Source organism: Crinia signifera, chromosome 4 (genome assembly GCF_055691185.1).
Source record: "Crinia signifera chromosome 4, ASM5569118v1, whole genome shotgun sequence".
Taxonomy (NCBI): domain Eukaryota; kingdom Metazoa; phylum Chordata; class Amphibia; order Anura; family Myobatrachidae; genus Crinia; species Crinia signifera.
Window position 1 is genome coordinate 148998307 of NC_139220.1, and position 24437 is coordinate 149022743.

General features: G+C 42.8%; 1 protein-coding gene across 2 annotated transcripts in view; it reads right to left on the reverse strand.

Annotated features, from left to right (window-relative positions):
- Positions 1-24437, reverse strand: part of DOCK4 (dedicator of cytokinesis 4) — a 357536-nt gene that overhangs the window by 241516 nt on the left and 91583 nt on the right. For both annotated transcript variants that reach the window (XM_083182741.1, XM_083182740.1), the window contains exons 2-6: positions 15667-15750; positions 12540-12580; positions 11895-11950; positions 9716-9812; positions 4700-4848 (exon numbers count right to left, since the gene is read on the reverse strand). In XM_083182741.1, coding sequence (XP_083038867.1) covers positions 4700-4848; positions 9716-9812; positions 11895-11950; positions 12540-12580; positions 15667-15750 — 427 coding nt within the window. The remainder of the gene's footprint in view (positions 1-4699; positions 4849-9715; positions 9813-11894; positions 11951-12539; positions 12581-15666; positions 15751-24437) is intronic.

The window sequence follows — 24437 nt, forward strand, 5'->3', positions numbered from 1 at the left end:
AAGACATTCTCGGGATTACTGATCCCAAGGTTGACCGAGGTTTTTAATAAAATTATGTCAGGGGAGAGGTTTCATGCGGAGTCAATGAAATCTGCTATTATTGTACTGCCAAAATCAGGCAAAGATCCCACATGCTGCACGAGCTATAGGCCGATATCCCTTATCAATGCAGACCTGAAGCTTTTCGCAAAAGTATTGGCCACAAGATTAAGTGTATACCTTACCTCATTGATTGATGCAGATCAGGTGGGTTTTGTCCCCACAAGACAGGCCCTTCGCAACACGAGACGAGCCATCAACCTGATCTCATACATCAATAAGACCAAGACTCCGGCGATCCTGCTCTCACTAGACGCAGAGAAGGCCTTTGACCGCCTCTCTTGGCCTTTTATGTTCCAGACACTGAAGACTTACGGTTTTTGGGTGGCTTTATGTCAGCCATACAAGCTTTGTACCACAGTCCAAAAGCAGTGGTCGCCACCAATGGTGTCGTTTCCCGACCCTTCGGTCTGGGGAATGGCACCAGGCAGGGGTGCCCACTGTCCCCCTTGCTGTATGCCCTTAGCATCGAACCCTTGGCAGCCCACATCAGAAAGAACCAGGATATACAGGGGATCACAGTTCGGGGCTCCCAATATAAAATATCGTTATTTGCAGATGATGTCCTGTTAACGCTGTCTTCCCCACTGACTTCACTCCCAAACCTTCAGGCTGAACTATCACTATACGGTAGCCTCTCAGATCACAAAGTAAATAACTCAAAATCGGAAGCATTAGCATTTCACCTCCCTAACTCCACCAAGGAATTACTAGAGTCAAACTTTAATTACATTTGGCGCCCCCAATCTATAAAGTACCTGGGTGTACAGATAACAAAACACTTTGACCAATTGTTTAAAGCCAATTACGTACCTCTTCTCTGCTCCATCAAAAAAGATCTAGCAACCTGGTCCCCTTTATTTATATCCTGGACAGGCCGGATAAACTCGATTAAGATGAACATCTTACCCCGATTATTATACCTATTTCAAACAATCCCCATAGTGGTCCCTACTTCTTACCTTCGTACGATTCAGTCTTTATGTGGCAAATTTATATGGTCAAACAAATCTCCTAGATTAAACAGATCTTGCCTAGCGAAATCTTCTTCCAATGGTGGACTACGCCTCCCCATGTTTGAACGTTACTTTCAGGCTACGCAATTGAGCCATGTTGTAGCCTGGCATACTCAGGCGGGAGCCAAGAAATGGGTATCTCTGGAGAGCGAACTAATCGACTATCACTCGGTTTGTTTCCTCCCCTGGCTAACACCGAAATTGAGACCAGCCTCGGTACTGGACACCCCTTGTGTCCACTCTGTGTTAAAAACGTGGGACTATCTAAACAAAAAACTTCATCTGGCACCATATCCCTCCCCTCTCACCCCTCTCTGGCGACACCCGGATTTCCCTTTAGGATGTATGTCACCTTACTCACAACCCTGGATCTCAGCAGGTATCACTCGTCTATCGCACATCTCAGGGGAATTCGCCCCTCAAAACTATAAAGCACTATGTGAGAAATATGACAGTCACCGTCTCAGACACTTTGACTACCTCCAGATATCCAGTTTTGTACAGTCTCTATGCAATTCAACTAAACCCAGATCGCCACTTCCCATTGAACGTTTCTGTATATACAGCCCAGACCGCAGGGGAGCAATCTCCTACCTATACTCCCTGCTGGCAGACAAACCCCCGGCTAAAGAACCTTTCGAGGTAGCTTGGGAAAGGGATTTGGGCGTTGCACTGGAGGAGGAGGAGTGGTCAGAAATAAAAACACTGATAGCAAAATCTTCAATAAACTCGAATCTCAAGGAAAATGCCTTTAAAGTATACACTAGGTGGTACATGGTTCCCACAGTAATACACCGTATTTTCCCTTCTTGCTCTAGTCAGTGTTGGCGGAACTGTGGATCACAGGGTACGTTCATTCACATATGGTGGGATTGCCCCCAGATTAGCTCTTACTGGGATGACATTTATTCTCTTTTAGGAAAAATATGTGATTCCCCGACTCCAAAAAATCCCTTGTCGGCTCTACTTTGCAGACCAGTTGCAGGGACCTCAAACCCTAAAAGCAAGCTATGTGGCCATGTACTCAACTCCGCCAGATTGCGGCAAACTGGAAACAACCTACCGCCCCTTCCATTCAGGCCGTTATCAACAAGGTCTGGTTTGCAGCTTCCATGGAGTATATCACTGCTCTGCTACATGACTCAGTGGGGAAATACAGATCAATTTGGACTCCCTGGTATGTTCATCACCAGAGGCAACTCCCTGGGTAGGTGCGACCACTGGCTCTTGCATGTTGCTCGCTGTTCTGAGAAACTTAATTCTTGTACAGTAGATACCCATTCATTTGCAGGGCTAAATGCCCCCTCCCCCCCTCTCTTTATTCCCCCTTCCCCCCTCTGTTCTTTCTTTTTCTGTGTTTCCCCAATGCTCTTATTTTATTGTTTGTTTGCTGAACTAACATTAAAACAAAAAATGACAGTGGTACTCAAGGCAGTATATTTTATTTACACGCACTATACCATGTTGTCTGTTTATACCAAATTGTCTGTAAATGCACGGTTCAGATATCTGTCTCATTCAGCTGTATTGTTTGCCACTGCATAAATAAAGAGTTTAAAAAAAAAAAAAAAAAAAACCACGTTGGGTCCCCCCCCCCCATGGCTGTAACCAGCACCAGGCTGAAGAGCCGGGGCTGGTATAAAAAAAAAAAAAAATCAGGAAACCCGACAAATAGGGCTTCGCTGATTTTTTAAAACCAGCCCCAGGCCCCAGGTCCGGGGCTGCTTCCCAAAATACGGGGGACAAAATGACTAGGGGTCCCCCGTATTTTAAGAACCAGCCCCAGGCCAAACCAGCCAGCAGGGTAATGCCAAAGCCGGGGGACACTTATTATATAAGGTCCCGCGGCCAAAGCATTCACCCTCTGACCGGTCAGCCTGGCCAGGGGTCCTGTGGAAGTGGGGACCCCCCCAATAAAGGGGTCCCCCCCCCCTCCAGGACTTACCTGACCGTGCTGGTTTTAAAAAAACAGGGAACCCCTATTTGTCGGGTTTCCTGATTTTTTAATACCAGCCCCGGCTCTTTCAGCCTGGTGCTGGTTACGACAGTTTTTTGCCGTTTATCGGTCGTACGGGACAGCGTACACACCTATACATTTGAATGGCCGTCCCACCCAGAATGGAAGAACGGACCGACAATTGTATATATGTGTACCCAGCTTAAGGGGGTATAAAAGGTGTGCAGAGATTTACGACAGTCGTAAATATCAGCACACATCTATTCAATGCTGCCGCATTAAAGGCATGCACATTTGCATGTTCAAATCTGCAGATTTAACTTTTTTGAATCTGCATTGTCAAAAACGGCTGCTGGATTGTTGAATATGCTGCCGTTTCGGAACAGAAGTAATCATGAAAAGGTAACAAACAGTTATCTTTATAACTTGACATTAAAAGGACTTTTTATAGATTTATAAACCAACACAAGATTGTCAAGCCTGCATAATCTCTGTATTAATTGTCAAAAGGAAGCCGTTATTACGGTTATTTAGTAATCCCTCCAGTTCGCATATAAAACACACTTGAGGAGTGTAAAAATCATATCGCAATGGTCAATACAGTTATGGATCGTTAGGGCGACACTCCTTAGGTCGACACCGGAAAGTCGACAGGCAGAAGGTCGACAGGGTTCTCAGATTGACAATGAAGAAGTTTGACATGTATTTTTTTAGGCGTCTAGATCTAGAGATCTACTCTTGTAAGTGTACGTCAGCCCCGCCCTTCGGGCAGGCTATTCTATTCGCCCTTGTTGCACTAGTGGATGGTAGGGCATGAAATCCCGCCTGTTCTGGAACCACAGTGGGGGGGGGGGGGGAACCTGTGTCGACCTTCTGCACTGTTGACCTTCCGCCAGTTCACCTAAGAACCCTGTCGACCTTCAGTCCTTGACTACCTTCTGCCTGTCGACCTTCCGGTGTCTACCTAAGGAGTGTCGACTTTTCTTGGGCCGACCGAACTCAATACAGTAATTCTAAGTGAATTTTACAGAACTTTGGATCTCTTTCACCATGTGCTGGATACAGGTACAATTAGGAATATGTACTCAAACACCTAGCCTCAGTTGGCGATGCCTGGCTTGAGGGAGGTGGCAGGTCCTGTGCAACTCAGCGAGCACAAGGAATATTTTTATGGTGAAAATGCATTTTACCTGCAACACAGTGTGACTAGGACACATGAGGATAAACTGCCGATTAATTTGATAGGAATCACGTGTGTGTGTATGTATAATGTGTGTGTGTTTGACTGAATCTTTATATTCAGCACACAGAGACTTAGCCGCACAGAGCTATACAAGGCGTACATATCAAATTAACAAACAGAGTCCCCAGTGCTGTGAATAAGACCCATTTCAGCAATAGGAATCCCTACACTAGCATAGTCTCACAGTACTTGGCATGCCAAAGATGCCGTTTGGTGAATCTGCAGCAATGATGTATGAGGACACATCTTTAGTTTGATCATATTATATCCCTAATAAACCTAACCTGTCACTTATACTATGCATTTGCCTGCACATGGCAGGCAGTCTGTCACTAGCCTCTCACCTAAAAGCTGCTATGCCAGTAAAATAATTATGTTACCCACTCATTTCCCCAGTCCAGGCGAGCCGTGATGTGCCGTTTAACATCCTTCATACGATCATGAGTCAGATGGCCCACTAGCACTTGTCTGCGCAGATCAAGGATCTCATTCATTATGTGACCCAGACGATGAAAGAGATCACCTTCATTTTTCTACAGAATAAAAGAATACATGACTTAGCATACGTCAGGATTGTCCGTTCTTTATATGTTCACAATTACTGAGGTATCGGAGTGTATTTGGGGTGTCTTATTACAGGACATACATGTTCAATCAATCACTTATGAGGAACACATGGCAAATAAACAAAAACTCCTTCAGAAAACAATTTGCCATGCAGATCAATATTATAGAAAGCAGTCCAATGTTGTTTAATAAAGGAAATCATTTGCAGAAGAGTTATTTTTAAATCAATACAATTTCCAGGTAAGGTTCAGTGTTGATTTGTGGCACATTATGAAATTTTGAGTACCAAATCTTATACACCAGTGTTTCCCAACTCCAGTCCTCACTGGCATCTAATTGCCTGTTTTGCACATCTTCAAGTTGGTGCGCAGGTGTATTTTTTATGGCTGACAGATCGACAAGATCTATAGAACGAACATGTACTGGTAAGAGACCCTGAGAACTTGTGAAACACTTCTACAAAGAACTAGCACAAGCTAAAGGAAATGAAGGCTTAATAAATTGCTGTACAAGCTTCTTTATGTTCATTGACTTCTACCCTGCACGTTATATAAAAAGTGCTCATTTCTTTTGATCCCAAGCCCATTTGGTACCTTGCCACATTCTTCTGCAATATCAGGCTCATATATAGGTCAATGTAATTTATTTTTGCTACAAAAGCTTCCTATACCAGTTACAACATGTTGTGGTTTAATCAATGGGTACTTTTTACAGACTGGCATGCTAAAGTTTATTTTTACCATTTCAGTAAATAACTAGAATGAATAAATAGAAGTACTATACTGTAGTTTAGAAAGAAAGTATATTATCAAGCATCTGATTGCAATATAATTGTAAACTACTGTAACTGTATGGTCTTGTACACAGACTCTCAAAAAAAAAACCAAAGCAAGTGAAAAACAATTTAGCATGGCAATTTGTTGTAGCTTTAACAGAGCATTCAAAGTGTGTTCATTAATGCATCTGAAAGCTTCCCTGCAGCAAGGAGTACCATGTTCTGAAATGAGCGTTCCCATGGAACAGCATTGTATCTTACCGAGTGTTAATGCTTCCGAATGCTGCAGGCAACTATGAAATTGATGCCAAGCGAATGTTGGGCAGAAAGTGTGCTTACAGGTCCATTATCTGACTGTTAAAGCGCATTTATTAGGCCTTGGGTATGCACATAGAGAAACTTGAATCTCAGTAACACAATACAAAATGTGTTACACTACATGTGTGGATCTCAGAGGGACATCTATCCTCCCCGTGCTACTAGGGGATACGGTCATTGGGTCACCACCAAGTAGGTCAACATGAGTTTAGATCGACATGCAGTAAGGTCGACAAGACTCAAGGTGGACAGGGTCATTAGGTCGACAGGGTCATTAGGTCGACAGGGTCATTAGGTCGACAGGGTCATTAGGTCGACAGGGTCATTAGGTCGACAGGGTCATTAGGTCGACAGGGTCATTAGGTCGACAGGGTCATTAGGTCGACAGGGTCATTAGGTCGACAGGGTCATTAGGTCGACATTAGGGTTTTTTTAACTGTTTTTTTTTTTTTTTAGGGCGTGGTGGGAGAATAAAATATTGTGCTGAGTGTATCGAGGCACCGTGTCCGAAGCATGGCGAGCGCAGCAAGCCATGCGAGGGGACCCGGTGGTACGTTTTGGTGTCCATGTCGACACAACATGTGCCAACAGACGGTATTTCATGCCCTACCATCCACTAGGGCCTTGATGGCTAACCTTGACACTCCACCTGTTGGACTACACATCCCAGCATGCTCTGCTTCAGTTTTGCTATTTGGCCATGCTAAATCTGATGCAGAGCATGCTGGGATGTGTAGTTCAACAGCTGGAGTCGTGGGAGAATAAAATAGTGTGCCAGGCGTAGCGAGGCACCATGCCCGAAGCATGGCGAGTGCAACAAGCCATGCGAGGGGGCAGGGTGGTACACGGTTGACGGGATGTTTTAGTGTTTATGTTGACTGTCGACATAAAAGGGTAAACAAAATTTTTTCCAATAATAATTGAAAAAAATAATGACAACTTTTTCACTGTCGACCTTACCCATGTCGGGCTAATGACCCTGTCAGCCTTAACCATTTCAACCTAATGACACTGTCAACCTTACCCGTGTCGACCTGATGACCCTGTCAACCCAACTCACGTCGACCTTCCTACATGTCGACCTAAATTGCTTGTCTACCTAAAGACTGTCTAACAACTTGCTGGTGACCAACTGATCCACACCCGCTACTAGTCACATAACGTATTAACACCAATGCGACTCTGAAGCAATTGGTGTCTTTCTGTGCGACTTACTTTAGAAGCTAGCATTAGGAGGGGATGCTAGTCCTACATGCCACATGGAGTATTATGTGATTTCTCTGGGCAGGTAGCTCTTCATTAAGGTAAGTTTAGTTAGAGCCATTATCATATGGCTCTACTATAGGACCCACATTAGGAGTTAAGTTGGGTTTGGGGTGCGGTGCCCCTGGATTGGTGTGGCTAGATGGCTCTGAGGTGGCATGCTATTACCATTACTAAAAGTGCCCACACACGCACCGATCCCGGCGTGCGTTGTGGGCTTAACTAGCACACATAGCATCGCATCGTATGCCTTGTGCATACGATGTGCATGCGATGCGATGCTATGCTAGAAAAAGCTAGTACAAAAAGTATGTGCAGCACAAACTTTTTGTACTGTGCGATGAGGTGCCGCGGGAGCGCGCACCCCATCGTATAGCATCGCACCGCCGGGATCGGTGCATGTGTGGGCACCTTAACACTTATCTCCTGCTGATAATTTCACTAACACTGTTCCTTCAATATTTTAACTCCATTCAACACTTTTGTATCACTTTTTGGCTTAACACTAATACTTTATTTTTTTTCACTGGCATGCTGCTTTGGGCTTTATGAATAATGCAGATTTTTGGGGTGCCACACCCTGAACCTGGATATAGAAATAGGGACTCCCAATCCCAATACTCAGAGAGGGCTTGGCAATTGGCTTGGGGGCTTTACCCATATACAGTATTCGTAAATATATTTAAGCAAGCACTGTGAATTATCATGTAGATTTAAATCTATCAGCAGTGTAAACGGGGGTGGCGCTTGGAGATGATGTCACCGGGACCACCAATCATCGTGCTGGGGGCAAGCCCAGCACCAAGGTAAGCTGCTGGGCTGCCCCCAGCCACCCATGAACCCCTCAGCCCCAGTCCACAAGGTGAATGGATGCCGCACACAGGCATCCATTCACCTCCTCCCTGCCTCTGCTGCTCCCTGCAGAGTACAGGAGACAGCAGCGGAGGCTGTGTGCGCCCCCCACTCAACATTCATGTTGACCTCAGGCTGCTGCGGTCAAGAGGTTGGGCTTCCACCATTGCCGGGTTCCCCCAACCCGGGAGCCGGGTTGGATGAACCAGCGTACCCGTTTCCACTGCCCTCCACCCAGTTCCTTCCTGTATTCCACCCTGGTCAGGACCTGGGTAGAAGTCCCATGTAAAGGGACATGGGTTAATCCCTCTTACACCACCGCTGACCCGGGTCTAAGAGGGAAAAACCTGTGTTTTTGTGGATGTGTAAAAGGGGTATATTTGAGCATCTGCCAGTAAATAGGATTTTGTACTTTATCCATAAAAATTTGTCTTATTCGCAAAATGATACATCATGCCTAAATTGTGGGTCTGACTCAGACCTGATAGCTATTGTGCAAAGTTGTAGATGACAGCCGTCACCCAGACAGAAAGAAAACCAGTTCATTGTCATAAGGAAAAAAAAAATGCTGATGTCTGTACTTTTTTTATTAACGGTATAAAATTATAGTATTCAAGTGTTTTCCTCAAATTAAAGGCTTATCCAGCACTCTGGGTTACAACAAAAGTATAAGCCAGTGTTTATTTTTCAGCGCTTTTATCCAAATTTGTAAATACAGATAAATTCAGCCTCCATCTTTGCAGGGGCAGGCGATTCTATCGCCAGCCCCTTCGCCGCCGCCCCTCCTATCCCTGCCCATCTCCCTGAGGAGGAGACAGGGACGCGGGTGCGTGTGAGACGGCCAAGGATCAGAGGAGATCCATCTGTAGTTGTAAAAACTTAACTTATCTACAAGTTCAAAAAATCTCTCTCCCATCAATACAACACCTCCACATACCGGTCCCACACAATTTAAACCATTATTGAGCTTTTTAGAGAATTTCAATTGAAAACCGACATGTCTTTTTTGACCAAAGTACTGTATGCTATTTAAACCCATATAGTTACATAATTATTAATATAGTGGGGGCACCAGTGGATCTGCACTGTGTCCTGATAGTTTTACCTTATATTTTTCCCTATCCTGCTCAGGGCGGTGTGCAAAAAAAAATTCCTCTGAAAAAGTGACCCAAGTTTAGAATTAAATTTCAAATAAAACCGCAGTGAGACATCACAGTACCCAATTAGTATCGGATTGGCCCCTTAAGGTGTGTCATGTGTACAAGGTATATTACTTGTTCATTTGTCTATAATTGAAAGGTTTTGTATCAAGAGACAAAAGCTGCATTCAAATATATTTGGTCATCATTTGGTGAGAACCACATAAAATATAATCATGGGGTATTTTACGAGAAGCAGAGTAGCACATAAAAAGACTATTTAACTATTTTCAGATGAATTAAAAAAAAATATATATATATATATATACACTAAAAAGCAGGTGATCATATTGCATTTAAAGAAAATTTCAATTTGTTCTTGGCTGCAGTAATTTACTATTTTTATAGAAGTTATCTTATAGATCTAAATAATAAATTACTCTGACAGCGATCATGCTAGATTGTCACAAGTGCGGTACTGCTCACCACATAGAGCTGCTTCCACATGGTGCCCCAGTCTCTGAGTGTAGATGTCATCTCTGTAATAACAGCGTCTTCTGTAGGAAGCACCATCTCAAATTGTCTATGAAAGCAAAACAATAAAACGTAATGTATGATTATCTCACATACTGAATGACGTGCATCATATAAATCAAATTTAAAAAATATTGTAAACTTTTCAAGGCGTTATGAGATTGAACACTGTGACTCCGGTGGATTAAATTACGAACTTGCTGAATTTTGAACACATCAGTACATTCCAATGTGTTTAAGTGTCCAATGGTGCTCATCTCTAAGCAACATAGAGCATAAAATATATATATTTAAAATGTTGTATATTTCCATTAATATTTTATGGGTACATTTTTGAATAATCATTTAAAGTATTTAAAGTATTTAGCAGGATACTCTGACATTACAATCCTGGTTTTAAGGATACTCATGTATGAGTGAGGATTAATCAAATTGACTGGCTCTGATCAAGTCAACGGTGTTCAAGCATGGATATTTTTAAAACCTGGACTGTAATGGCAGAGGGAAATTCTGTAGTATAACAAACATTAAAAATCTGAAGGTTATGATGAGAAGATACTACATAGTTGTGTGGGAGCCAGCAAGTATGACTGTAACATTCTTAGGGAATGTTTAGTGTTCTGTATAATATGTTACAACAGTTAATTCATTTATTTATTAACAGTTTCTTATATAGCGCATACATATTCCGCAGGGCTTTACAGAGAATATTTGAACATTCACATCAGTCCCTGCCCCAGTGGAGCTTATAATCTATATTCCCTACCACATGTACACGCACACACAGACATTCTAGGGTTAATTTGCTGGGAGCCAAATAACCTAACAGTATATTTTTGGATTGTGGGAGGAAAGTGGAGTACCCGGAGGAAACCCATGCATGTACGGGGAGAATATACAATGGAACATAATGGAAAGCTCCTTCTATTACAAGGTTGGGTACATAACAAAAGATGTTTCTGTCCAATCTGCTAATATATAGGAAAAAACAAATATCGACCATTTGCTTCTAATCAGTGAAGAACAGACAATGGTTATTCAGACAAATTGGTTAATTTACCTGAACATTAATTTTTTTTATGTTTTCGAGTGTTTCAGAGCAAATTTGATCGTTGCTTGTCATATTCTCACATACATTGCTAGATTTTTGTTCCCACCAGACAGATAAATCTTTAGGTGTTTACCCAGCTTAAGAAAGCACTCTGATGTAATTTTCCAGAAACTTAAAATCCTTAATCATTGCAAGACCATGCCCCATCCAAAAAACATAAGGGGGCTATGCTAGTATTATCTGAAGGACATAGCCACAGCCCGTATCCGGTCAACGGTGTCTAGACCAACTCTGTTAATGTCGACTTTGTGACTGTGGAGAACACTCCTGTCGACCCTACGCTTGTGTCTACCTTTCATTACGCTTGGTCTAGACGCTGATGACTATCTAATAGGCATCTAACTAGATGGGTTTCGAATAAGCACGGTCGACCATAACATGGTCGCTCTAGACACCGATTCGCTGTACCATAAACGCCACAATCCAGGAGATTTGTCCAACACTTCTGAGATATGCCATTCCACCCCATACCAAAAGAAAAACACAGCGCCTGAGACACTTTCCTCTAGTGCGAGCGACACCTGCCAATTTCTGTGAGTCAGGACTGTCCTAACAAACTAAGGGCAGGTGGTATGCAATCAGGAAATTATATAGATTATATGGAGCGGCCTCATAAACAAGATATTACAAGCAGCCTTATGCCAAAAAGTTAAGATATAAAATGTACATTTCCCCTTTCGAAAATAGCGGCCAACATTGAATACAACCCTGGACCAGTAATGAACGTTTATGGACAATAATAATAAGAATCCATAAAAAAATTATCTGAGGAGTTGTGCTTTGATGCGCTTATGTAAGACAGTGCTGCATGAAATTGGACATGGGACACGTGGAGATAACTGTGGGGCCAAGTACTGTCTCACATCTGTTCTGCATGGAAGAAAAAAGGGAAATCTACTATAAATTAAAGCAAGCAACTGAAAAAGCATATCCAGACTTTCATATTGCTTTAATATTTCCAGGAGATTTAATGCAAAAGGAAATATGCAGAGGAAATGGCCTGCACAAAATCATACATACCCTTTATTTTTTACAGAAGCATTCTTCAGGTGGACATAACTTGAGGGAAAAATACCCTAGAATCAGAATATTAAAAATTATAGCAACAAAAAAATGCATAAGGAAAGCTTCAGTATAAGAATTTTCACTTCGTTATTACCGTGAATAAAATAAAAAAAGAAGACTGACTTACAAGAAAGCACTGCGCATGTGCCAAGGAGAGTGGCTTGCATGATTTGGACACTGATGAGCATGCATCTGGGGACGTGGGATGGTGAGGGAAGGGGCATTTTAAACTTAACAGAAGTAAGGTGATGACTTTATGCACAATTGTGAATGAATGCAGTAAGGTAGCCTATGCATTGGAGAAAGACATTATTTGTGGGTAATCAGAGACATGTGCTGTGAGTATTGATGGTGAAGATTGTCCTAAGCACTAGCTGAAGGCGCAAAATGAAACACGTAAAAGGGAACACTGAACATCATAATTAACAGATAAGCTGAGCAGAACGCACTACATTGCATGACTACAAGAAAATAAGAGTGAAGAAGAGGGTTATAATAATATGAAATGAAATATAGATCAAAACTACATAAAGCAGGTCTGCAAAATATAATGAGATTTCTGTGGCAGAGAAGTGAAACCATTAAGTAATATTACAATACCTTGCCATTTGGATTCTTCAGGGCAAATCCTCTGTACCAGCCTGCAGGAAAATATGAAGCATGCAGCATTTATTCCTGATTCCTTAGGAAAATATACATTTAAAAATAGCACTATCTTTTGCATTTAGTACATTTACAGCTCAACCCCTATGTGACATTTTTTTCCCATGGAGTTTTTACTACATTTTTACTAAGTTTTTGGGATTTGTGTAGGTTTTCTTATGGGGTAGACAAAAAACATAGAATTAGAACAAGCATAGAATTAGAACAAGCATCTTCTGGAAAAAGTGCTGCCATATGGAGAATGCAAAATACATTTGAAAAATGACTATGTGAAATGCAAAGTTCCAATGCGTTTCGTCTCACAGAAACTTCATCAGGGGAATACAACAATCTTTTAGTTATGGTTATGAACTGTGAATAAAGCTGAGCCCTATTTGGGATGACATCTATTCATTTTTTATACGGGGGGGGTGATGATTCCTTTACCCCAATTAATTTTATTTATCCATTTCGTGTGGTTTATTTGAATAAAATAAATAAATATTGAAAAGCAGCTTTCTGCCTAAAGTACTAATCAGGTATTTGGTTAGCCTCCTCTATTAAGGGCTTAATATCTGAACCTGTGTTGTAGAAAAATGTTTGCCCATCCAGTGATAAGGGTGAAATGGTCTGCAATAATGCTTATGGTTCATCCAGAGAAGGAGCGGTCCAGAATGTGTGCGATCCAGAGGGTTGCAGGGGTGTTTGCTTGTTGGAGGTGATACTGTGGTGGTGTCTTGAGAAAGGCCGCCCTATGTGCAGTCGAAATGTCGACACATGACCTAAGGATGTCTCTGTGACCTATGTAAAAGATTAAAGTTCTTTTTATGCAAATGAACAGAAGCCCTGGTGAGTGCATTCTTCTTTACCTGCTGTTTATATTTTTGGCCACACTCCAAAAGGATCCTGATACTCTGAATGATGGGACATCTGTAGCCCCGAGACATAGAGGGATAGAATAAAATAATTTTTGACTAGAGTTGCAGTGCCGGGGGCGTGGCTTGGCCGGCACTGGAAGCGGGCGCAGGGAGTATGAGCTCCGTCTAAATCCTGTACTTATATCCTGCCCCGGGCCCCGCAAACAAAATCTACATACCCCTGTTGCCTCCGGAGACGCTCCTGTATCTCCTGCGCTGCCCGCATCTCTACTGGATGGCTTGAGGAGTCCTGGATCGGCGGAGACTGCTGTGCCTCATGCATCTGCTTTGAGCACGGGAGCCATCTTGAATCCTCCGGCGGTTTGAGGTCCCGGTGCCCGACTGTGCTACTGTCGCTGGCTGGTCGACTGAACTGGTAGGGGATGCCCGGTGACTCTCCGGAGATTAGCGGGAGAGAGTGGGAGCCGTCTCCCTGGGGACACGCCGCTTGGCCGCACAGAGGGGCTGGTGTCCTACTGCTTGCTTGTCTCCAGAGCTGCAAAGCTTATATAGTCCTTTTTCTCTGCTTGGCCTGGCAGGTACTTCTGCCTTACACCTACAAGAATCTACAAGGAGACTCTCTCTCACATTTTGATTCGAGATGTCCCTTGCTGTTCACTTTATGCTTTATAATTTTCGATAGCCCTCCATATATTTTAGTCTTTTAATATCCTGTGATACTGTTATTTCTGGGGGAGGGGGGGAGATAAGTTAGCATAGTCAATTTGGGGGGGGGGGGAGCACAGTTAAGGGAACCAGGTACACCTCAGTTGGGGCCGGGTAGTACAGGGTGGGGGGTTATAGGGGCGGGATGCTTTGATCGTTTGGGGAGGGAGGTTTGTTTTGGCTTAATATACAAATGTTGGGCGGACTTATTTAGCTACTATAGATATTACTGGCATAACACTACCACACTACCCGAGAGAATGGTGACTTTGTTATTTCTGTGTATACATTTTAAACGTAAACATTTCCTTAATTTCCCTGTGATGCTCTTACAAAGCCTACCCGAGTGGCGCCCCTGGGTATCTCCATATCCTGTACTGTTTTTAAAGGAATGCGACTGAATAGGACACTGTGCTTAAAATCTCCTCTTGTAAATCACCACCTCGATGTATATGCCTAGCCTTGCGATTCTGTCTGATATACTTACCACCTATGTTATATATATATATATATATATATATATATATATATATATATATATATATATATATATATATATATATATATATATATGGGGTGTTTGTTTGATATGCAAAAAAATTGAATAAAAATTATCGAATTAAAAAAAAAAAAAAAGAGTTGCAGTGCCGAATGCATCCTTCTGGAAGCAGTGGGACCCTTTGAAGTCTATGGTATTGTAACTAGGGTATGGATAAACACTGAATTTTTACCTAGTTTTTGCAGTGGTTCCCAAACCTTGTGCCCTCAAAGCTCTAGCCTGGGTGCCACAGGTTGGTGGTCCAAGACCATATCAAATTATTTATGTTCAAATTGATAGGAAAAACTAGTGCTAGTGGCTGCCAATCATAAAAACATGTGGACAATCAGAAGCAACACTATGCACCACCACCTAACGGAACCTAAGCTTGTCAGGTAGGTGCAATTTACTTAATTGCTTACTTTCATTGCTGTTGTCATGCCAAACAGCCACTCTCAGCGAGCTGGGTCCCATGAGACTCAGCTTGCTATGGCTGTCTTTTTTGCCAAACCGGTGGATATGCAACACTTGTACAGTACAGTATATCTGTGTGAGACTGAGTTTCTGTATTTGTATATAAGTGCTAGAATTTAGCAGCCCCAGCTTTTTTTTTTAATACAAGTTCCATTGTGCTCCATATACACATACAGTCCCACCCAAAATACAAGTGTCATATTAAATTAATCAGAACAGTCTCCTGGTGCTTACTAGTCGCACTGTGTTGCAAAAAAAAATGCATTCTCACAAAAAAAAAAAATGTAGGACACTAGCAGAGTTGCATGGGACCTGGGAGCTCACTCGAGCCAGGCATCTCGATCTACCTGTATGTATCACATGGAGGCTAGAAGTATGAGGACACATATGTACTTGTGGCCCACTGCATCTAACCATTTGTAGTCGCAGACTGCTCTAGTAAAGAATTTGGAACATTTCAAAGTAGTGACCTGGTTTGAAAGCATCTCACCGTCACTTTTCTCTAGAATTTGAACAGTATCCCCAATCTCCAACGTCAAGCCATGTGGATTTGTCCCTCGAAAGCTGGCAACCACTAGAAAATAAAACATGTACATTCAATTAATTTCATAGTTATTTCAAGATAGAAACACAACTTTTCACATCAGGTTCTGAATTACCTGTAACTTATAAGCAACAATTACAATGAATATGTATGTGCTGCCCATACCATGTTACAACTGTACATTATTCTACATCATGATATGCATACCTCCCAACTGTCCAAATTTCTACATGATAATTTCTGCAAAAGTGGTGGAGGAGGGGCTGGGGCAGTTGGGAGTCCCCTCACCGGTCTCCAATCAATAGTTTCACAGCATCTATTCATGGGAGACAGAGGTGATGGGGGCATGGCCAACATCTCTTAGAGCTCTGGGTATGCCACGATAGTGACAAAAAAGGTGGCGTGGCAAGGAGTTAATTTTAAACGTGCTAGGTCAAACCATATTTTCGGGGTCCTGATTGTGACAGGCTAAATGTTGGGAGGTATTTGAGAACACCATTTTGGATGCGTACAAGGCTAATTCAGTTGATTGCAAAAGCAAAAATGGGAAAAACGTTGTGTATTGCAGGTGGGGCAGATAATATATGTGCACAGAGGAGTTAGATTTGGGTGAGGTGTGTTCAAACTAAAAACTAAATTGCAGTGTAAAAATTTTATATTTACCCTGCACAGAAACAAAACTCAACCAAATCTAAATCTCTCTGCACATTTTACATCTGACCTACCTGCAGCGCACATGGTTTTGACCATTTTTAAAAATTCACCTTTGCAAACAAGTCTGAATAACCCCCTAAATCACAATAATAGGACAATAGGTTTTGGATATGTGTAGCAATATAGTTCAAAACTGCACAGCACTCTGAGAATGCCATAAGCAACCATTGTTTTTAATTATCAATAGGCCATACACACAAAAAGTACCTGCAATATTAACCATTTTACTTGAAGGTATTAATGTCTTTTGTTCAGCAACATCCATGTTTACCAATAATTGTGAACAATTTTTTTTTTTACAGTCACTCTGACTTTATTATCATTCACCCTAAGTACAATATTATATCTCATTTCATCATTGGGTAGCTTTATGGAGTTTACAAAAAATAGTGTTCCAGGTAAGCTGGTTTTCATTTTCATTAAAGAAAGAGCTGAATGGAAGCATAGTCCCTCTGAAAGTGATGGGATCATCCCCCATCCGTGGCTGGGGCTCATCCCAGTAGTGGTGCTGTTGGCTGGACCACGCCAGCAGAAATAACAGAAAAGAGGGTTAAACAACGATGACTGGGCCATGGCCCTTCACCATACCCCTTTAGTCCACACAATGCAGTACCCCCACAGCTCTTCCACCACTCATACTAGCACCACTCATGAATCAGACCTTCCAGAGAGAGATAAATTAGAGTAGTTGCCCCTAGTAACAATCAACATCAAGCCATCATTTATCTAAAACAGAGCTAGATGAACTAAGCTTCAAACGTGATAACATGGAGAGAGATAAACAGACAGCTGGCAGGTGCCGGCATTTAACAGGGGGGCGGGAAGGACGGCACGTGGGGAGAGGGAGGGGGAATGCTGCATAGAGCAGCATTACACTGTATTCGATCTGGAGATAGAAGCCAAAAAGGACTTGCCTGCCAAGTCTACTTCTGCTTTGATTTCCGGTGCCGCGGGGCTGCGCATTGGGATTGAATGCAGCTAAACACTGTTCAATTTCGATCTAATTAAAAACGTGTCAAAATCGAAGCATGCGTACACCCCATAAATCTCCAACCAAGACTGATAGCGGTTAGCCATGATGTTATTGCTGATAAAAGGGAAGGAACTAGCATTTTGAAAGCTAATAAACACACAATAATATTTTACATACATATCCTACAGTCCATTTTAGGCATAAGCCACACTTTTAAAGTTGTTTATTCCACTACGCAGCAATGCTTCACAAAATGGTGAAAAACATTGCTACAGTTGAAAAAAAAAGTCTGAAAATAGGGATATCGCCACTTATTCTTTTATTTTGATATCTATACACATATGGATTCTGAAGAATTCCAACGTCTGCAATAGAACATATGGTGCAATACGTACTCTGGATGTTGGACAACGTGGCCTTAGGCTGTGTGCAGTTATTCAGATATCCTCAAAGCAAACCAGTTACAGCTAAATATTGCCTTGTAGCAGATGTTACATTTGCGGTTAATAATAGCCTACAGCAGCTATTGATCCCAGGTAACAAAACTCAATGTACAGGTTTACCATGAATATTTAAATATTTTAAATGACTAACTAATAAAGAAGAATAGCAGGATATGGTTATGGCAAATGTTCTATGCATTCTCAAAATGTGTACATAATGAGGCAATATCTACTGGAATATCTGTGTGAAGCCTGTATCCCAAATTTCAGTCATCACCATGATTTCAACGGTTTAACCGCTAGATTTAAAGTGGCACTAATTTAAAGGGCAAAACAGAATTGAAAGAAGTGATTATCAAAAATATCATAACTGACTTGCTTAAAAGTCTAGATTCTCAACTCTTGAATGAGCACTGCAAAAGTGGCAGTGATGTGCATGCAGAAAAAGAAAACTATTTTGCAAATATATATTCTGTACTGAGGGGAAATACAGACTTTTCTTACCTGCAAAACTTAAGCTGGGTACACATATGTACAATTTAATTTTTCTTGCGACCGTTCGATCGACCGAATACACGTTCGGCCGTCCGAAACATACGACCGATCTGCGCGTACACATATGTACAATTGTACTTGCGACGTCCGATGTACTCCCGTCCAAACAATCGCAAGAAAAAGATTGTACCACCGTACACACTCTCCCGTTCTGGCTATTCGCACGATAAAAATGTACACAACATTATCATAATGGGCTGGATTTAAAAGAGCATACCAAAACGAGGCGTGATCACGGAACAAAGAATCGTTCGTGTAGTACAGTGAATAGAGCCGTGACTATTCAGATCATTGCTAGCTGTACTGGATATACGTACGTTCGTTCGTCTATCGGTGCATTTGGGCCTTTTTAATCATGAGCTTGAGGAGAAGGAAGGCTCGTGCGTGCATTTTGGCTGCTATGGCCATTAGATTGCGGGCTATTAAAAAAAGAAAAAGGACCAAGAATCGGAGCTGCTGGACCAGAGACTGGCTTCTGAGGAGAGACACCTTCTCCCACATGCCATTGCTAAAGGAGATACGGGAGAACAATCCTGATGATTTCAGGAATTATCTCCGTATGGATGACGCTACCTTTATGGAGCTGCTGACACTGGTTACCCCTTTAATAGAGAGAGAGGACACCTATTTCAGGAGGCCCATTTCTGCAGAGCAGAGACTGGTGGCAACGCTGCGTTACCTGGCAACAGGCAGGACCCTTGCCGACCTGAGATTCACCACCGCAATCTCATCTCAAGCGCTGGGGTTGATAATACCAGACACCTGTGATGCCATCGTCCAAGTTCTTCAGGACAAATACATGAAGGTAAATATGGAAATTACATACATGTCCCCCATATGTATAGCTGTGCACATACCTGTACCCTACATGTATATCTTTACAATGCCTGTTGATTTAATCTTTTACACCAGTGGGTGGGGGGTCTTTTTGATAAGGCGGGTAATAGCTTTGAGGCTGCAATGGGGGAGGGCTGATGGGTCTAAAATCAACCAAACAGATTATTAATACGCATATACTTTTATATTGCAGTTTCCATCGACCAAGGAGGAGTGGCAAAATATTGCACGTGATTTCCGTGATCTATGGAATTTCCCTAATTGTGGTGGAGCTATCGATGGCAAACACGTCAGGATCATGCCCCCTGCAAAGAGTGGATCTTTTTATTATAATTATAAGGGGTTCTTCAGCATTGTTCTAATGGCCATCGCTAATGCCCGATACGAGTTTGTATTTGTGGACATTGGGAAAAATGGTAGAGTTTCAGATGGAGGAGCCCTGGAGAATACCTTTTTCCACGACCAACTGAAAAAAAATGAACTGAATCTGCCAGAGCGGACTGAAAATGAGCACGGTTTGAACTTTGTTTTTGTGGCGGATGAGGCCTTTGCATTGCACCCTAATGTCCTTAAACCCTACCCACAAAGGGCGCTGAACAGGGAACGACGCATTTTTAACTATCGCCTGTCACGTGCCAGGCGAGTGGTTGAAAATGCGTTTGGGATTCTGAGTAATAAATTCAGAATTTTTCACAGTCCCATCAATCTGCGCCTAGATAAGATTGACAAAGTGGTGCTGGCCTGTTGTGTGCTGCACAACTACCTGCGCAGAAAAGCGGTGCACACACAACAACTGGGGGCTACAGTGGATGAGAGCCAAGTTGTTGACGAGCCTATTGGTCTGACAGCTTTGGCAACTAATTTAAACACCAGAAATGCATCAACGCAAGCAAAGTTGTCAAGAGACGAGTACTTGAATTATTTCAATGGTGTTGGGGCTGTGGAGTGGCAGAATGACATGATTGCTTAAAAATGTACCTTTTTGTCATTGTAAATATATTGTTTTTTGGTGTGTAATAATCCATATTTTGCCAATAAAATTTGTATACTCACAGTTCCGCACAAGTTGTCCTCTGCGTCTTCTTGCAGCAAGGAGGGGGAGGTGGAGGCCGAATCACGGCAAGTGAGTGGTAGTACTCAGGTGCCAGGCATTCCTGGAGGGCACAATGCCACGGCACCTGGAGTGCAGACTGTACCCAGTACTGGTGTTTATGTACTAGCAAGTAGTTGCTCCACCACACCTATTTCTATGCCAATTTCTCCTGGTACTTTGTACGTATGTATATCTGTGCCCTATAGTCACCCTGCATGGTAAATGATATTTTCACACGGACACCAACTAGATTACAGAATTTTTTATTTTTATATAAATTATTAACTTATAAACTTATAAAAAATATAACATAAATAACAAGTAAATAAATAATAAAGAAATACTTAAACATAAAAATATTTAAAACAATAATGCACTTAAATAAACTATATAAAATATTTACATATGGTGGTAAACTTGTCCCACCCCATAATCCCCTGTATCCATCGGTGGTTGGGAGGGAGATGGACTTTCCAATAAACTCTGGAAGGGGCCACCAGGTGGACCTGGTGGGAGCGTATTAGCCAACGTTGCCGGTTGGTGCTGCCTTTGCCCAGTTGGTGGCTGTAAATGTTGATACTGCGGATATTGCACCGGGTGAAATACCGCTTGTTGGGGTATAGGAGCTGGGCTGATGGGTTGAAATTCAACCCTAGGCAGAGGGGTCTCATCGGTGAGACGTGTGTGCCGGGACAGAGTCCCCACACGGGCCCGGTACAGCGTCTCATAAAATATGCGCTCTACCTCCACCCTTGTAGCCGGGTCCAACTTTCGCAAATTGTCAGCTAATACACTCCCCACCCGGTCCGCATCATCCTCATCCATGGTCATCAATCTGTTGGCAGACTCCAGGATCTTGGTGGTTGCCACGTCCGCAGCATCTGGAGTCTGCCTCGGCCTTTTGCGCCCTCTTCTTGATGGCGCTTCTGCTGGAGGTTGAGCGCTTGTTTGCGGTTCAGCGCTGGTCGTGGCGGTTGGTGTGGGGGTGGAGCAGAGGGCCGGTGAAGGCAGCTGTGATGCCACCTCCAGCGATGCCGAAGATTCATCCTCGGCAAATAGCGATGGCTGTAACAAAACAAGATGACAATGATGTATCACTATCGATTTTTAAGACTTCCATATATTTTTATATCTACGCAGAAGAACGCAGCCCATACACCACCATGTTGCTGCCATGGATGAAAGTGAGCTAGTTGAAGAGGCGTTATGACTGGCATCTCTGGAAACTAATTATTTAGATACCAGACATACCAAATACTAATTTAAACACCAGAAATGCATCTATGCGTGCTAAATTAACAGGGATGAATACATGCAGTATTTTATTGGTGTTGGCGCTGTGGATTGGCAGAATGATATTATTCCGTTAATTTTAGACAACAAAAAATATTACAATAATCCGCGCCAGAAAGACTACAACAGTGTAGATACCAGGGATTACCAATGACAACCAAAAGTTCCAAATACAAAAAATGTGGTAAATGCACTTGCGATGTCTGAATATTGATCACTGTGTTCTCAGGCGGATAACAGTATACCTCCACCACTGAGAAGAACCAGAATTAGGGCCACAGAGAAGGTCAAATTGACGATGTATAACCAAAAGGGGGGGTATCGCCCCCTGCAACTGACCTCTCTGTTGTGCCCAACAGAGAGGTCAGTTGCAGGGGGCGATACCCCCCCTTTTCATTTTACATGTTCACAATTTTTATACTGTACTTGCTGTTATATTTATCTGGTTTAAAAAAAATTTTTTAAAATAAAATACGTCTACTTACTGTGCCGCAAATGGTGTCATCAGAAAGCTCTTGGTTGCACGCGGAGGTGGAGGGGGCAGGCTGGTTCCTTGTAGTGTTGCTGACCGAATCCCTGGGCAGCTCCTGGTCCACCGTGAAGGCCAGCAGGTCGTAGTACCACAGCCTGGGCACATAGACTTGGTCTGCCCCTGCCCCAGACCGCTTTGAGGACTCCACCTTATTTAGTTCCTTTTTAAATACGGTCCTCATATTAGCGATCCGAGTCCGGACCCACTCTACATTTGCTGTGGGGTAGTAGGTCTGGCTCACCCTCACCAGCTCCTCCAGAGCAGATAGCCTCTTCTGCCGATTCGAATGGTCTTTGGATTTGGTATTCCAGAGACAATTCTGATCCCTGTAGGCCTCAATGAAGTCCTTCATAAATTCGACATTTTTTTCTGCCATGGTTGAATTTCTGTTCCAAAAAATAAAATAAAAAGGCATATTATTACACCATAAACCATTTAATGTACAGGTGTTCAGTCTGTGGGACACTAGATATACTGTAGCTATAGTACAGGAGTTGAAACTCTGTGGGACATAGGATACACGGTCACTACAAGCCCCAGCATACCCATGGCCCACAGATTGAAGTCCCTGTCATAGAAAACTACACATTTTGTGTTAATACTCACCGAAATAATTGTCGATACAGTCCGGAAAATTCGCTGCGCTGCTCCGATCAATCCAACAGCAACGACGGAATATTCTTTCGTGCTGAACGTGGCTTGAAACACAGTGATTGGATGAGCACACGAATCTCCGCCCCACGCACGTGCTTCGCGTCACACAGACACGGGACATCGAGGAGCCATGTCGGAGGGTCTGGCGCCACCGCATATGGGGGAGGCCAGTACAGAACCTACAGAACCTTTGTTTTCCAATTCTGCACTGATAACAACAGATAAAGAAATCGCTGACAACAAGGAGAAAAAAGTGACGCGCGCATCCGCCATGTCATCTGCAGAGGTGGAACTGATGGTCAAAATGCTGGATAGAAGGGACTACGATTGTTCGAGAAAAACATACCCCAAGACAAATTATAGAAAAGAAATTATTATGCAGCGTGTATGCAAGGAGATAAAGGAGAAGTTTGGGAAAAGAAGGTCCAAATACCAGCTCCAAAAACGGTGGTCGGACCTGAAGCACAAGGAGCAGGCCAAGCTCAAGAAAATTCGTGGAATTATTAAAAGAAGTGAGTCCAATGCCCTAGGTAGCTTTATTAATATACTGTCATGATCCATTACATTTTGTGTGTTTTGCTGACATGTTGCTTGTTTTTACTCAGAGGAAATCCATCCCAGGAGAAGACATGAGGAAGGCAGAGACAGGGCCTCCAACCTAAAAATAAAGAAGGAGAGTACAACAGGTAAGGTTTTGTACCAGCACACCAACAGAACACATGTTTTATACACACAACAAGGGGTAGTAATATGTCACTTTACCTTGTCACTATAGATGATATCCAGGCTGCGCAGCCGATGGAAGGGACCGCAGAGGGCCACCAAGTGATTGCGATCACCAGCAGTGTAGATGGTGAGTGTATACTGCAAATCATCTTTATGGGATAGTGACGTATCATTTGTGGAAAGGTAAACCTTTCTTTATCTGTACTTATTATAGATATCATCGAGATTTCAGATGTCAGTGCAGAGGGGGAGAAGAACACACCATCACCTGACACGTCCAGCGACGAAAGCACAATGCAAGAAAACATGACACAAGTCCATAAATGTCTACAAGAACTTAGCGGGAAAGTCCATACCGTAGCCCAAAAAATTTCAAAAATCCAAAAAGGCGTAGCAGTAGTACACTCTTTATACGAAAAAATTTATAACGGTTTGCATTGTAAAGTCAAAAAATAGTTTGTGTACTTTATTTAACTTTTTTTCTCCTTCTTGTTTATTTGGAGGCCAGAAGCATGGTGCATGTCGTGGCAAGCAGTCTCACGGCAGCAACGCATCCCATGTGAGCAGGCCGGGATGTTCCCATGTGATGCGTTGCTGCCGTGGGACCGCTTTCCACTACATACACCACCATGTTCAAATGTGTTTTTATGTTTTTTGGATGGGTGGGCTTTCCTGCTAAACCTTCACACGTGGCACTTATGTCATGGCAAGCAGTCCCACGGCAGCAACGCATCACATGTGAGCAGGCCGGGATGTTCCCATGTGATGCGTTGCTGCCGTGGGACCGCTTTCCACTACATACACCACCATGTTCAAATGTGTTTTTATGTTTTTTGGATGGGTGGGCTTTCCTGCTAAACCTTCACACGTGGCACTTATGTCATGGCAAGCAGTCCC